The sequence below is a fragment of the Rhinolophus ferrumequinum genome, chromosome 18 (assembly GCF_004115265.2).
Source record: "Rhinolophus ferrumequinum isolate MPI-CBG mRhiFer1 chromosome 18, mRhiFer1_v1.p, whole genome shotgun sequence".
NCBI lineage: Eukaryota > Metazoa > Chordata > Mammalia > Chiroptera > Rhinolophidae > Rhinolophus > Rhinolophus ferrumequinum.
In genome coordinates this window covers 44,136,446-44,150,422 of record NC_046301.1, presented here as the reverse complement: position 1 = coordinate 44,150,422, position 13,977 = coordinate 44,136,446, and the positions used below count along the sequence as shown (strand labels likewise).

The window sequence follows — 13,977 nt, the reverse complement described above, 5'->3', positions numbered from 1 at the left end:
CTTTATCAGCCTGATCTGGTAATGTATGTTGTAAATCTCTAAGAAGGGTTTATAATGTGTAGAGTGAACTCAACTTTCTTGATTATGGAACCTTCTTTAACCCCTCATGACCTCTCAAGGGACCAGTGTTCCTGAGAAATATACCCTGATCACACTGGCTCACAGAAAAAAGTCCAAACTCTGATCCTTGACTTTTAAGGGAATTCATATCTGGCCCCTGGCCTGTCTGCAGCCTACGCTTACCATCTTCTGTTCTTCTTTCACCAATTTGCCTCCCCCGTCTCAGTTCCTGGATTGTTCCCTGCACACTTCTCATTGCCTCTGCTAGAGTTACTCATGTCCCCCTGCCTCAGCTTTTCTGCCTGGCAGATTGTTCCTACAGGTATCAGCTGCCTCTAAATTTTCCTTGGCTCCCTGAGCACATTCAGACATGCTTTTTGTGAGTTTTTTGTGTTGCCCTGTTCATGGCACCATTAGGTTACCACAAGGGTATATTTATATATAGTGAGTCTTTTCATCTCTGCACCTTTGACATCTTCACCAGGGCTGCCATCTGATAGGTACTGTAGTTTCTTTTTTCAGCTAGAAAGGGCAAATATAGTTTAAAGAATGTTTTACTGTCCTTCTGTGGACTATATCCTAATAATGATGATGCAAAATAGTAATTATTTTGGTGACTAAAGTCCCTTATTTTAAGGAATACAGTGAATTTTATTAATTTGTATTTGCTATTTTCAATTTGATTTTTATCCTTTCACTATTTCTTTTTCCTTTTCTTTTTCTTTTCTTTTTTTTGGTAATGTTAAAAAGAAAAGAGATGAGAGTCCTATCTCTTAAAAGAGACATCTGGAGCCTTTGGTGTTTTATAGCTGTGATTATACCCCTGAAGTTCTTACTTGTATCACCGATGCCTTTCATATTGCTCATTGTATACAAATGGGATCCTGAAGTCTTTTGTCTCTTTCCAAAGGCATGCCGTGTATCAGCAAAACAAAGAAAACTTCCAGGATGAGTGCACTAAAGTTCTGATTGGCAATATTGTCATAACCCGATACAACAATCGTACTTATCGTATTGATGATGTGGATTGGAATAAGACTCCAAAAGATAGATTCACGATGTCTGATGGGAAGGAGATCACATTCTTGGAATACTACAGGTAGAGAAAAGAGGCTGTGCTTGCACCTGCGGGTGTGGGGGTAGGTTGTAGTCTACAATTCCCCAGCAGGATATTGAGTTCCATAGTGGTGTACAGTGGGACACTTTTTAAATAATTAGATTGGTAATGTGCCTAAGATTGAATGAGCTCTTTTATGGGCTTGACCCTGAATATGCCATCCTTACAGTTTTGTTTCTTTCAGTACTTTTGGCAGTTACTTTATAAATTAATCTCAGGGCTTTTGAATTGTATTTCCTTTGCTGATTTGGTTAAAAGTCTGGTTGGAGAGATTAAATGCAAGTCATTCATTATTTAACTATCATTTTTCCTTTCTAGATGCCTAAGCCCTTTAGCCTGATGCAGTTTAAACAGATCCTTTCCTGGACTTTTAGCCTATTTCTCCTCTATTTAATTACAAAGTAATTTGAGCATACGTTTTCCAGTTATAAATATGCTATGATATATAGCATATAAATAAGCATTTCCGATGGACCCTTGACAAAGGGACAACGCAGACTTGTGCCTCAGTCTGGTTAAGAGACTCAGACTGTGTTGCTGAGAGAGGAGTGATGCTGCTGCTGACGTGTTTTCCTGCCTCTGCCCTGCTGTAGCAAAAACTATGGGATAACAGTTAAGGAGGAAGACCAGCCACTGCTGATCCACAGACCCAGTGAGAGACAGAATAACCAGGGGACGGTGAGTGGCGATGTCCGTCAGCCGCTCTGGGCCTTCTTCACAGCCCTGGGAGCCGAGGAGCAGTGACCGCAGTGGGGCTAGGGAAAACTGTGCAGTTTTGTCTGGGCCATCTAGTCAGGTGCCGCCTCACACTGTAGGATTTGCTTTTGAAGTCCCCGTAATGAGGAGCTAAATATGCACACGTGCCAGTTAGGTTAAGGAATCAGGAGAATGTGCTGTTAAAGAAGATTAAAACACTGGATCCAGTAGGGAAGTTTTAGACATTTCAGGAGCTGCTAGGAGTGGGGGTAAAGTGCCTTGACACCTGACTATACTGTCTTAAGTGTAAAGCCTGGAGATTGACAGGCTAAGATGAGATGGAGGCACCAGCTTGATAGGTTGTATTGTCTTAGCTTGTCTGGAGGCCCAAGAGGGACAGAATTTTTTTTTTTCCTAGTTTTTTCTGGCCTTTTGACAGTTTCAGTATTTTTTTCCTTTACCTAATACAACAGCTGTAAGTATTGTGACTGAAGGGGAAAGGGTAAAATACCTGTAGTGTTTCACTGCCCCCCTCTCTGGGGTTTTATATCCTAGTTTTCCAGTGTTGGCCCTACAGGGCCAGCCTTAGGCATGGCATGTCTTGTACAGGTCAGGGCAACACGATCCTCTTTTATTTTTATTGCCTTACTTTCTCTCTCCGTTCTCACTTCAAAGCTGCTAAAAGGTGAAATCCTGCTGCTGCCTGAGCTTTCCTTCATGACTGGGATCCCTGAGAAGATGAAGAAAGACTTCAGAGCCATGAAGGTGAGAAACGCCTGCTCTGAGCGGGAGACCTTTTCAGTAGCAGATTGAGCTAGAACCATGTCAGGCGTGCATCTTTACCCAGTCAGGTCCATTCTTCCAAGCTCCAGTTTTCCTTTTTGTAAAACCTGGTCCATGTCCCTTCCCACACACTGAAAGAGCCGATCAGAACTTCTTTTTGAAGGTTATTAGGACAGCAGAGTGACTGGATTATAAAGTACAAGGAAACAATTCTGTCTTCACCCTCACCAATCAAATGGATGACTATAAACTGGCCATTTGATCATAAATGAGATTCTCTGAGAGCCCTGAAGTTTTTAAACATTTTTATAAGTCTTCAGTTTATTTGAAGGGGTGGAGAAGATAATGTAACAAAAAGTCAACAAGTCAGAGCATGGTGAGGTAAAGGATAGTTTATCATGTGGGACTTGGGATGTCCTGGAAGTGCTAGGCTCAGTTCCTGTAGGAAAAAGCTTAGAAGCAACAGATGAGTCCAGACCCTGAGCACTTCACCTCCGCACCCTGCGGCTCCTGGGGCTTTCCACGCTTGGAGATACTCTGTTCTCCACTTCCCGAATCCGTGTCTGTCTAATCCTTGGGCCATGCTTGCCTCGGATGCCACATACTATTTTTAGTAACATCATAAAGAGCCTGAAGTGACACTCAAAATTCCTGTAAGAGATTCCTTTCCTGTTTACCTTCTGATACTTCTGCTTTTAAAATGTGGGTCAAGGGTCCTTCCTTACAACTCCCAGTTGTCTAATGACTTTGTGATCACAGAGCTATCTGCATAGCTCCATAGACTTACTGAGCCTAAAGACTACCTTTTAGGGGACAACAACTGTATAATTCTTTTGTGCCAGAGGAATAAAGAACTCACTTAAGTGATTCAGAATCTTTATACACACTTGTTAGATACTCACTCAGCAATAAACATTTAGAAAGCAACTGTTATGGGCTAACCACTGGACCAAAAAAACATGTCTTATTGGTTAATTACTATATTAACCAATGTCTAAAACATGTCTTATTGGGTAATTACTACATACTACATTAAATGGCTAGTGTAGTATGACATAAAGTATAAGATTGGATGTGGTTTTCCATTCTGTTATGTTTGGCTGTGTGCCTGGCACAGGATGTTTTTCCCCCCAAAATCTTAAATAGGTATAATCAAGCCCCCTTTGCTTCCGTTTCATAGAATTTCTTAGGGATAATTACAAAAATTCAGAACATGACTTTGAGGAAGTGATATGATTTAGATGTTATGAGAAAGAAACAAAATTTAAAATTCTTTCGTGCTGAAAATTTTAACCTTACACCTCATTCACATTCCTGAGAGATGCTTATTAAAGCCTTTAGAGATATTTGAAAATTTCTACAGATTTCAATGGTGAAGGGGTTTCTTATGGAAACGTTTTAGACACATTGGGGTTTATTTAATCTCATATTGGAGAAAGTAATACTTATAACTTGTTATCTCCATTTTAATTCTATTTAGGATTTGACCCATCAGATAAACCTGAGCCCCAAACAGCACCATAGTGCTTTGGAATTCTTGCTACAGAAAATTGCAAAGAATGAGATAGCCAGCAATGAACTAACACGTTGGGGACTCTCTCTGCAAAACGATGTACATAAGGTAACCCAGAAGATGTGATGGGTAGAAAACATTAATCATCGATTTTAGAGCTTTGTGAGACTGTGCAGTACCTTGTTATCTTGTCTTTATTTTGAAGTTTTTGCTTTATTATTATGCTTTTTTTGTTCCTAGTCATGACAATTGAATTTCGTTGACTTAATTTGCCTTCTATCTCTTACAGATTATTCCTCTGTATTTCCAAGGGATATGAGCTAATTTCCAGTGAAATAGATAGCAAAAGAAATACTGACTTAAAAGTTACCTCATTTTCAGTTTTCCAACCCAAATTATTCTTAAAGTTTTATATGTCTTTTTTTTCCTCCAAGTTTTTTTCCTCATTCCCAATAATTAACTTGTGTTTTTTTTTTAATATACTACTGTCTTTCTTCCTGTATAATCGTAGACTCGTACAATCTAATTTTCTTGTGGCCCTTCTGTCTGCAGTTTGCTGAGTCCTGTTGTATTTGTGTGGCCTGATCCATAGCGCAGAGGCCGCATGAGGTCGGTGGCAACGCCCTGGGCCTTGGTGTCAGCTTATTTGGCTTTGAATTTCCATTCTAACACTTGCCATCTTGATTACTTAGAGCAACTTGCTTAGTATCTATCTCTTAGTTTCTTTATCAGTAAAATGAAGATAATGATTGAGTTAAGAGATTGGTAAAATGTTTAGTATAATACCTGACACATAACAGGTGCTCAGTAAATACTAGCCATAAGTACTTTTCACCTTTCTTTTGAGATTATCCCCAAATAATTGTCTTTTCTTTAGTTCTCTTGCACTCTGAGTTGACTGCTTGTTTAAATTTTTTTTTCCTTTCTTTTTTTATAAAAATAATGGATAGTCAGTAAGGAAAGTGTGGAAACTTTAGAAAATGTAAAGAAGGGGGGAAATATCAATAAAAACATCAGTAATTTCATTATCCAAAGATAATATCTCTTATTTTAGACACATATAAAGATATTTTCAATGTATTTTCTTTCCAGGAACTTTTCTTTCTTTTTAATTAAAGTTTATTGGGGTGACAATTGTTAGTACTAAAGTTACATAGATTTCAGGTGTACAATTCCCTATTACATCATCTATAAATCACATTGTGTGTTCACCACCCACAGTCAGTTCTCCTTTCATCACCATATATTTGATCCCCTTTACCCTCATCAACCACCCTCTCCCCACTTGAATTTTTCTGTGAGAGTAAATCTTTCTCTTATAAAACTTATTATACTATATATGGTTTTGCGCCTTCTTTTTTATTGAATATTAATACCTTGAATATGTTTTCATGTCATTAAATATTATTTCCAGATGGATAAAACATAAGCCAAAAAAGAAAAGTTTATAATTTTGCTGTATTAAATAATCACTGTTAACATTTTATTACGTATCCTTCAGTGTTACTTTTGTGTGTAGTGTGCACCCTCACAGTACATATTCATATGGTTTCCTTTTTTTCCCCTCAGTATATTTAGAATGTTTTTCCATGTCATTTAATATTTTTCTAAATATTTTAATGGCTGCCAGATACTTCATTTTAGTAACGATTTCTTTTAAATTAAAATTGAATTTGGTATTTTTCTATTATAAATAGTGACTCAGTAAACATTCTTGAAACTAAATCTTTGCACATGTTATTGTTTATTTTCATAGTCAAGTTTATGGAGGTAAAATTATTAGGTAAGGGGGCATTTTATTTTTAGTACTTTTATTTTACAGAGGGTGCCAAAAAAATGTATGCACATTTTAAGAAAGGAAAACTGCATTAAAATTGTAATACTCGATATATACCGATAATAAAAGATGAATACAAGTCATGTTTGACTTCTGCAAATACAAGAGGTGCTCAAAGTGGTTACAATCAGCATTTAGACCCTTCTGATTACAACTACTGCTTGAGTAATGTTGACAAAAGTGTCCACTTGTATACATTTTTTTGGCACCCCGGTGTAGTATCATTTGCCCTCTAAAAAAGATCAACGATTTTTTACTTTCATAAGCATTAGATGAGTCTGATTCCTTACACTCTTGCTAATACGGGTATTGTTATTCAGTGTGTGAGACTTTCATATTAAGAAAACCATTACAATTTTTTTCATTATAGATAAAATAAGTAACTTTTTTTTTTAAAGCAAATAGTAGTGGTCATAGTAAAAATCCTCCATAATTAAACTTCCCCAGAGATAATCACTACTGAGTGTGGACTCATTGTTTGATGCCATTCATTGGTATTTATTTTTTGCAAAAACAGGATTATATTACATGTAGTTAGAAAGTGACTTTAATGATTGCAGAATAGCCAATCATAATGACATACCATCAACCTAGTTACTTTCCTATTTGGGGATATTTAGATCTAGTTGATTTGTTATTCTTAACTGTAATTTGTTCTTTGATTATGCCTTTTCCTTCCAGGTTTTCCTTTGTATAAAATAAAATAGTAATTTATGTTCAGCCTTATTAAGAAATTTTACCTTTAATTTTTTACTTTCAATTTTTCCCTTAAAGTATGTTTAAAGATTATTTTCCTGTTCATCTTGAAATTATAGTTGTTTTACATGTGTTCTCTGCTCTAAAGAGACAGTGTTTTCTAATGCCTTTCTTGGAAGACCACGTTGGAAGCTCCAATAATTAAAGAGCAGGGTATATAAAAATGTTACCTGTATATGTCCAGGGTTTCATTGACGTGGACTCGCTAGCAGTTTCATTTTCCTGCCATTCTCAGAAATTATAACAGGTATAAGTTTATATAGTGGAGCTGACCAGACCCTGAAGAGAACAGTATCAGTGTTTTTCTAAATAGTGTTTGTAGATGGCTCATGTCATAGATACTTTCTTTTCTTTTTAGATTGAGGGACGTATTCTGCCAATGGAAAGAATTAACTTAAGAAATACTTCATTTGTCACATCTCAGGAACTAAACTGGGTTAAGGAAGTAACCAGAGACCCTTCCATCTTGACTGTAAGTGATTTTTGAGGTGGTAAAAAGAGGACCAGTATTCCTAAATGTGTGGAAATTAGGAAGCAGGAATGATTTAGTGTCCTCTTTTTGAGAGAGAGTTACAACTGAATCCCATCCTGAATTATCTACTAAACAGTTCTTCAAATGTAGCAAGGTGGTGAGTTGCTAGAGGTAAGCCTTTGCTTGACCATGGACTTAGGAAAGGAAAATACATTGCGACAGTAATTCATACAGTGTCAGCCTACAACCCACTCTCCCTTTTTTCTTCCTTTCTTTTTCCCTCCTCTCTTTTCCCTTGGGGTTTCTGAAAGGTATTTTTATTCATGAAAGGCAAAATTAAAACAGTTTCCTACTAAGGGCACCAAAAAGCAAAATGGTATATAATTATTTTTCTTTTTCTTTTTTTTCCCCCCTTTCTTCTGCCTCCCCTCCCAACTCATACACTGGTTCGGCTGCTCACGGCAGCCCAGCTCCAGGGAGAGTTGTTGTTCACAATCTTAGCTGTAGAGGGTGCAGCTCACTGGCCCATGTGGGAATCGAACTGGCAACCTTGGCGTTAGGAGCACGGTGCTCCAACCACCTGAGCCACCGGGCTGGCCCTAAAATTAGTTTTCAATGTTTTTGATTCATCTGGTCTTTATGGCCATACATAAAGTACACATCTGTTTTTAAAACTTTTTCTTGAAATACATTTCAAGAAAAAGAACACTTTTAAGTGTATAACTTCATGAATTTTCACAAGTTAAATAGACCTGTGTAATCAATACCAAGGGTTAAGAAACAGAACTTTACCAGCGCCCCAGAAGCACCCCATCTGTGCTCCTAGTTACTGCCTATCTCTCACCCTGACACACCCCAAGAATAGCCACTATGCTGACTCCAAAGGCATAGATTCATGTATGTTCGGCTTTATTTCTTTAACCTTATATTTGGTGAGTTTTACCCATATTGTTATGTATGGTTGTAGACCTTCCATTTTTATTGCTGTCTGGTATTCTGCGCCTCAATTTACTTACCACACACATCTGTGTTAGTAATAGAACGTAGGTCAGACAAGACTCAAGTAGATACAGTGAAAAGTAATTTATTCTCTAGAATAACATCTGGGTGTGAGTGTGTAGTGTTCAAGTTGTGGGAAGTACTAAAAATAGCTTGTGGTTTTTCCTAGGTCCCCATGCATTTCTGGGCACTGTTTTACCCAAAGAAAGCAATGGACCAGGCCCGAGAACTGGTTAACATGTTAGAGAAGATAGCTGGCCCCATTGGGATGCACATGAGCCCGCCGGCCTGGGTTGAACTAAAGGATGATCGAGTGGAGACCTATGTCAGAACCATTCAATCCATGCTGGGAGCTGAGGTAATAATTGGAGTAGATTTATAGGATGTCTATTCTAATATACTTGAATTCTTGATCTTAAATGACCTTGATTATCAGTCTACTGTTGATGATGTTCAGAAACCTGTGTCTTACTCGTGTGCACATGAAATACTAAACTAAGAAAATCCCCTTTATGCCCTTTGGTTAATTTTGCTTCTCTCATTCTGTTGGCATTCTCACTCACTCTAGTGTTCTGTCTGTCACGTAACTGGCTGAGAGAATAGCTGACTTAACTTTAGTTTGTTATCTATATAGAACATGTCGTGCCCAGAAAGCACCTTCTTGGGCCAGGTGCCCTCCTGCACAATTCAGTACTGATCTGTCAGTCTGGTCTGGCTTGAGATTCAAGTTGCTATGGTGATGAAGTTGGCAGGTGGCCATCAGCTATGAGGTTCTGATAGTCCATCAGGGTCACTGGAGCTGAGCTGTTCATAGTACTCACAACTCAGTAGTTCAGGCCTGTAGTTCTTATCTCTCTGTAAAGAAAACAGAGGAAGACGATTAAGGAGGAACCAAAAGCAGAGGGAAGTTTTTGGAAGTAATTAGTCCTTGAATAGAAGATCAGTTCTTGTGTGATCAATACTAGAATTAGATTATCTTGCCATCATAGCATTCTCTGTTTGACACACTGCTCTGGGTGTATCCATCCACAGCAGCACACTCATGTTCTCTGTCTGTCTGTAATTTCCTCCTGACTTCCCATGCTTACCATACTCTGCCATGGCCTCTCCCCTGGGCCTGGTCATTGGTAAAGTCTGCTCTGCTTTCAAAAGAACAACCCAGTTTAGGACACCAACTCCCCCATTTCACAACTTCTCATGCTCTGTTCATGAGAGTGTACTGCCAACAGTTTTCATGCAGCATGGACATGGACGTGAGTTTCATTCACAGTGTTTACCAGACTTAACTCACATTAGTCTTGCTGTCTGTCTGTAATCTTTACAGCATTCTGTTTTATTACTCTCTTTGGTAGGGGTCACAAACTCAGATGTCTACAGGAGCCAGATGAGTAACACACATGAGTGGAGTGGGCCAGGAGGGGAGTGGAGTGAACTAAAGAGAGTAAACCACATGACTGCAGATAAAAGCCTAGTATTGTCATATTGATTTTTAATTTATTTGTTTTCAATAGAAGCCAAAAATCTGGATTTGCAGATGGGTGCACCTCCCTATGTTTAAATGTTAATAAATAATAATAAACCTGTAAATCATTGTAGGGACTGCAGAACCATATCAGTTGGCTAGAACCAGCCCATAGACTCCCAGTGTCCAGCCTGTGGGCTACGTGACTTTGGAAGTTCTTTGATGTGATTGCTGGAACGTCCTCTGAGAACTCTTAATCTAACACTAATCTTGATTTGGAAGAGCATACTATTGATTTACCATTTATAGCTGTTTCTGGTATAAAGCATTGGCAGCTTTATTTCACATGAGTGCTACTTTTCTTTATTCAGACTTCTGGAGGTCCTCTGTTTTTAATACTGGATCTCTAAAGCAGTGAAGAGGGCGCAGATATGAGATATGCTGCTGGCCATATCCTTTTCTCTCCTATTTGGCCCTAAATCCTTTCCTGTGGTATTGCATTCCATGTGTCCTCAGTTAAAGTTCTGTGGTAGGAATGTAGTAAGGTGCTTAGTTTACTAAAATATTACAGGGAATTGATTGAAAGCAGCAAGCAGTAAGTAAGTAACCCTTGTATATTTTTCAAACCTGGTCCTTTTCCAGGCATCTTAAGTCTAATAAATAAATCAGGTTAATCAGCTCTCGATAATTTCTGGTAACATATTACATATCTATGCAGAGAAGCCCTGGGCCAAACATTCATGGTCAAGGAACTTTTTCTGTGTTAGAATGTCCACCCTCTTTCTTTCAGTCCCCTCTCTACCTTACAGGTCCTGTGGTTTTGCAGACTCTTAAACTGCCCCCACCTGGAACCTTGTTGGGGTCCCCTGAGAGTTCCAAAGCCTGACTTATATATACTTTATCTCCCTAAGGGAAAGATACAGATGGTTGTTTGCATCATCATGGGCACACGTGACGATCTCTATGGGGCCATTAAAAAACTGTGCTGTGTGCAGGCTCCCGTGCCCTCTCAGGTGAGTGGGAGCTGGGCAGGGTGCACAAAGGGAAACTCTAGCCAACCTCGAGGCTTGGAAAAGGAGGATACATGTGTGTTCTAAAAGACTAAAGGAACTATTAGAAGCCAGCATGTGTAGATCCTTCTGGCGAAACCTTCCTCTTAGAGTAACCTGGAGAATAGCAGACGCTCTTCATAAATGTTGCCTTCGTGTTCCCAAATTAGTACTTCTGCTTGTTCAGAGGGTGAGTCTCCAGGTGGTTTCACATGACTGGGTTCTGAGAGTATAGGCTTCACTCTGAAAGGGGAAAGCTGTTTTTTCTATGGAAGCTAAAAAACAATTTTACTCTGCATGAGATTTTTGGAGGTTTTTGTTCGTTTATTGATTTTGGTTTGTGGTGTGTGTGTGTGTGTGTGTGTGTGTGTGTGTCTCTAGAAACTGTAGAATTAGAACTATTAATGCAAAGTATATTAATTGCTAACTGGAGTTTTTTAAAACAAATGTAGTGTTTATTATACTTTGAATTGTTTATATTGTCTGAGAGGTTAATAGTGTCCTCTTTCCCAATACCGTTTGGTCCCTTCATTATAGGTCATCAATGTCCGAACCATTGGTCAGCCCACCAGGCTTCGGAGTGTGGCTCAGAAAATTTTACTTCAAATTAACTGTAAATTGGGTGGTGAACTGTGGGGAGTGGATATTCCTCTGGTGAGTGATGCTGAGATATGTCTTCATTCAGTTCAGCTCTCCAGAGAACCCTGTCAGGCTATTTTCTTCATTTTCCTCATAGAGTTAGCCCTACTCTCAGTGCTTAGTCGTCTAAATGGTTCATTGCCTGTTTTGTATAGCCCACATGCTAAGAATAGTTTTTTACATTTTTTAATAGCTTAAATAAAAGTAATATTTTGTGACAGATGAAAATTATGTGAAATTCAGTTTTCCGTGTCCTTAAGTGCAGTTTTATTAAAACATACCATAGTCCTGTACATACTGTCTGTGGCTGCTTTCGTAATGGCAGAATTGAATAGTTCTTACAGAGATCGTGCGGCTCCCAAAGTCGTAAGACTACTCTTCAGTCTTTTACAGAAAAAGTTTGCTGATCCCAGGTCTAGAGCTCTGACTTTGCCTAGTGTTTAAACTTAATTGTAATCTTTCTCTTTTTTTCCTAGAACTTACTTTCAGATGTTGGTTTGGGGTTCAGGTAATAATTAAAGATGGGGTGGTGGACCACTTGGGGTTTTTCATTCATTTTTTGTTTGTTTGTTTTCTAATGCAGAAACGGTTAATGGTGATTGGGATGGACGTTTACCACGACCCCGGCAGAGGCATGCGCTCCGTGGTCGGCTTCGTGGCAAGCATCAACCTGTAAGTACTCCTCTAGTGCCATTTTATTTGGTTACCTCCTTTTGATGCTTAATCTTATTATAAATGCAGCAAATATTTTTTTAGTATTCCATATTACAGTAAAAATGTGCTTAACTTTTACCTAACCCATAAAAGTATACTCAGCTCCTTCCTGTTCTATATTCCCGTGATATTAGTTTCTGCAGTCTGTTTGCCAAACTTGTCACATATGTAAGTTTGTTCCCCAACTTCAGTGTCGTCTTCTTCGGAATGAGAACTGTGTCTTGTCAGTGGTGTTTCTTTTCCCCAGAAATGAAGGATTTTTTGTTTTGAGTTTCTCCTGGTCCATCTTCTGTTAACCACCGTCTAAGGTTTGATGTACGGTGGTACCTCGGTTTTTGAACATCTCAGTTGACAAACATTTTGGTTTACAAATGCCGTAAACCAGAAGTAAATGCTTCAGTTTTCGAGCACACCTCGGAAATCGAATATGTCACATGGCTTCCGCTGAGTGCAAGATCCTGAGGCCTAGTTGTCGGCTGTTTTTGAACGTTTCAGAACCTGAACGGTTTCCCGGAATGGATTACGTTCGAAAACCGAGGTACCACTGTATATATACTTTCAGATTCTCTTTTATGCAAATATTAACACAAACACGTGCTGTATCTGTGTATATGCAAATGACATAGTACTATGTATACTGTGCCTCAGCTTGATTCATGTACTTAAACTGTATGTTTTGGACATTCTTCCCATATCAATGCAAGTAAATCTCAACCAGTTCTTTGTAACTGCTGAATGGAGTTTATTGTATGCCACAGCACTACCGTATTTATTTAACTTGTCCTCTAGTGGTGGCTATCTAGGTTGTTCAGTTTTTTCAATTGGAAGCTATTTTGTAGCAAGTATCGACACTTATGCCTATATTTTTACATTCCATATGTGGCTTATATACTGAAGGTGCCCCCAAAAATTGTATGCCCATTTTAGGAAAGGAAAAAAACTATTAAAATTGTAATAATATATACCGATAACAAAAGCTGAATACAAGTCACGTTTGACTTCTGCAATTACAAGAGGTGCTCAAAGTGGTTACTGTCAGCGTCCAGACACTTCTGATTACTCCTGCTTGAGCAACGTTGACTGAAGGGTCCACTTGTATACATTTTTTTGGCACCCCAGGTGTATCTTTCCCCTCATCACCATGTATTTTTACATGTAATGTAAATGCATTTCCTACTTGTTGTTGGATTGTATAGAAAAGCCTGACATTCACACTGTGGGCCTTCCTCTATGAGTGTGTGTTCATCTCTCTCTCTCTCTCTCCCCCCCCACCCCTACTGCCTCCGCCTCAGCACCCTCACAAAATGGTATTCACGAGTGGTATTCCAGATGCCTCATCAGGAGATTGTGGATAGCCTGAAGCTGTGCCTAGTGGGCTCCTTAAAAAAGTTTTATGAGGTGAGGAGAACAGGAATTCTAAAGTTTTGGGGTTTTGAAGGACTGCCTACCTGAGTGTTTTAAGAGGAAGTTTGACTTAGTGGAGGGCTCCCACTTTGAAGGTGAGTCTCCTGAACAGACTGAAGAGTTAGTCATTGCTGAGCAGGCATCTTAATGGACTGCTTTCAGGCTGCTGCCTGTACTGAGTAGCTTAAAGAGGTAAAAGCTGTAATGCTTTAATTTGGTTTGGTGGGTAATGATTATACCCTAGGTTGTCAGCCTGATGCCTGTAGACCTAGTCTTTGTGCCCTTATCAGGGAAGCTGGGGGTAAATTTCAGCAATTAAAGCAGTTTATGAATTTACTCAGCTTTATGGCCTCATTAGGCGGTACCTCTTTTCATTTTGATTCAAGACAAATGACTCCCTGTAAATTACCTCTAGAATTTAAAGGAATGCTAACCCATGGAGAATTGCTGTCATTAAGCTGATATTGGGTCTGGAA

At 38.9% G+C, this 13,977-nt stretch overlaps 1 protein-coding gene across 1 annotated transcript in view; it reads left to right on the top strand.

The window, feature by feature from the left end:
• Positions 1-13,977, top strand: part of PIWIL2 (piwi like RNA-mediated gene silencing 2) — a 68,910-nt gene that overhangs the window by 28,742 nt on the left and 26,191 nt on the right. The window contains exons 11-20 of the mRNA XM_033133401.1: positions 971-1,159; positions 1,771-1,855; positions 2,549-2,638; positions 4,137-4,277; positions 7,121-7,234; positions 8,403-8,591; positions 10,607-10,708; positions 11,282-11,398; positions 11,967-12,055; positions 13,390-13,495. Coding sequence (XP_032989292.1) covers positions 971-1,159; positions 1,771-1,855; positions 2,549-2,638; positions 4,137-4,277; positions 7,121-7,234; positions 8,403-8,591; positions 10,607-10,708; positions 11,282-11,398; positions 11,967-12,055; positions 13,390-13,495 — 1,222 coding nt within the window. The remainder of the gene's footprint in view (positions 1-970; positions 1,160-1,770; positions 1,856-2,548; positions 2,639-4,136; positions 4,278-7,120; positions 7,235-8,402; positions 8,592-10,606; positions 10,709-11,281; positions 11,399-11,966; positions 12,056-13,389; positions 13,496-13,977) is intronic.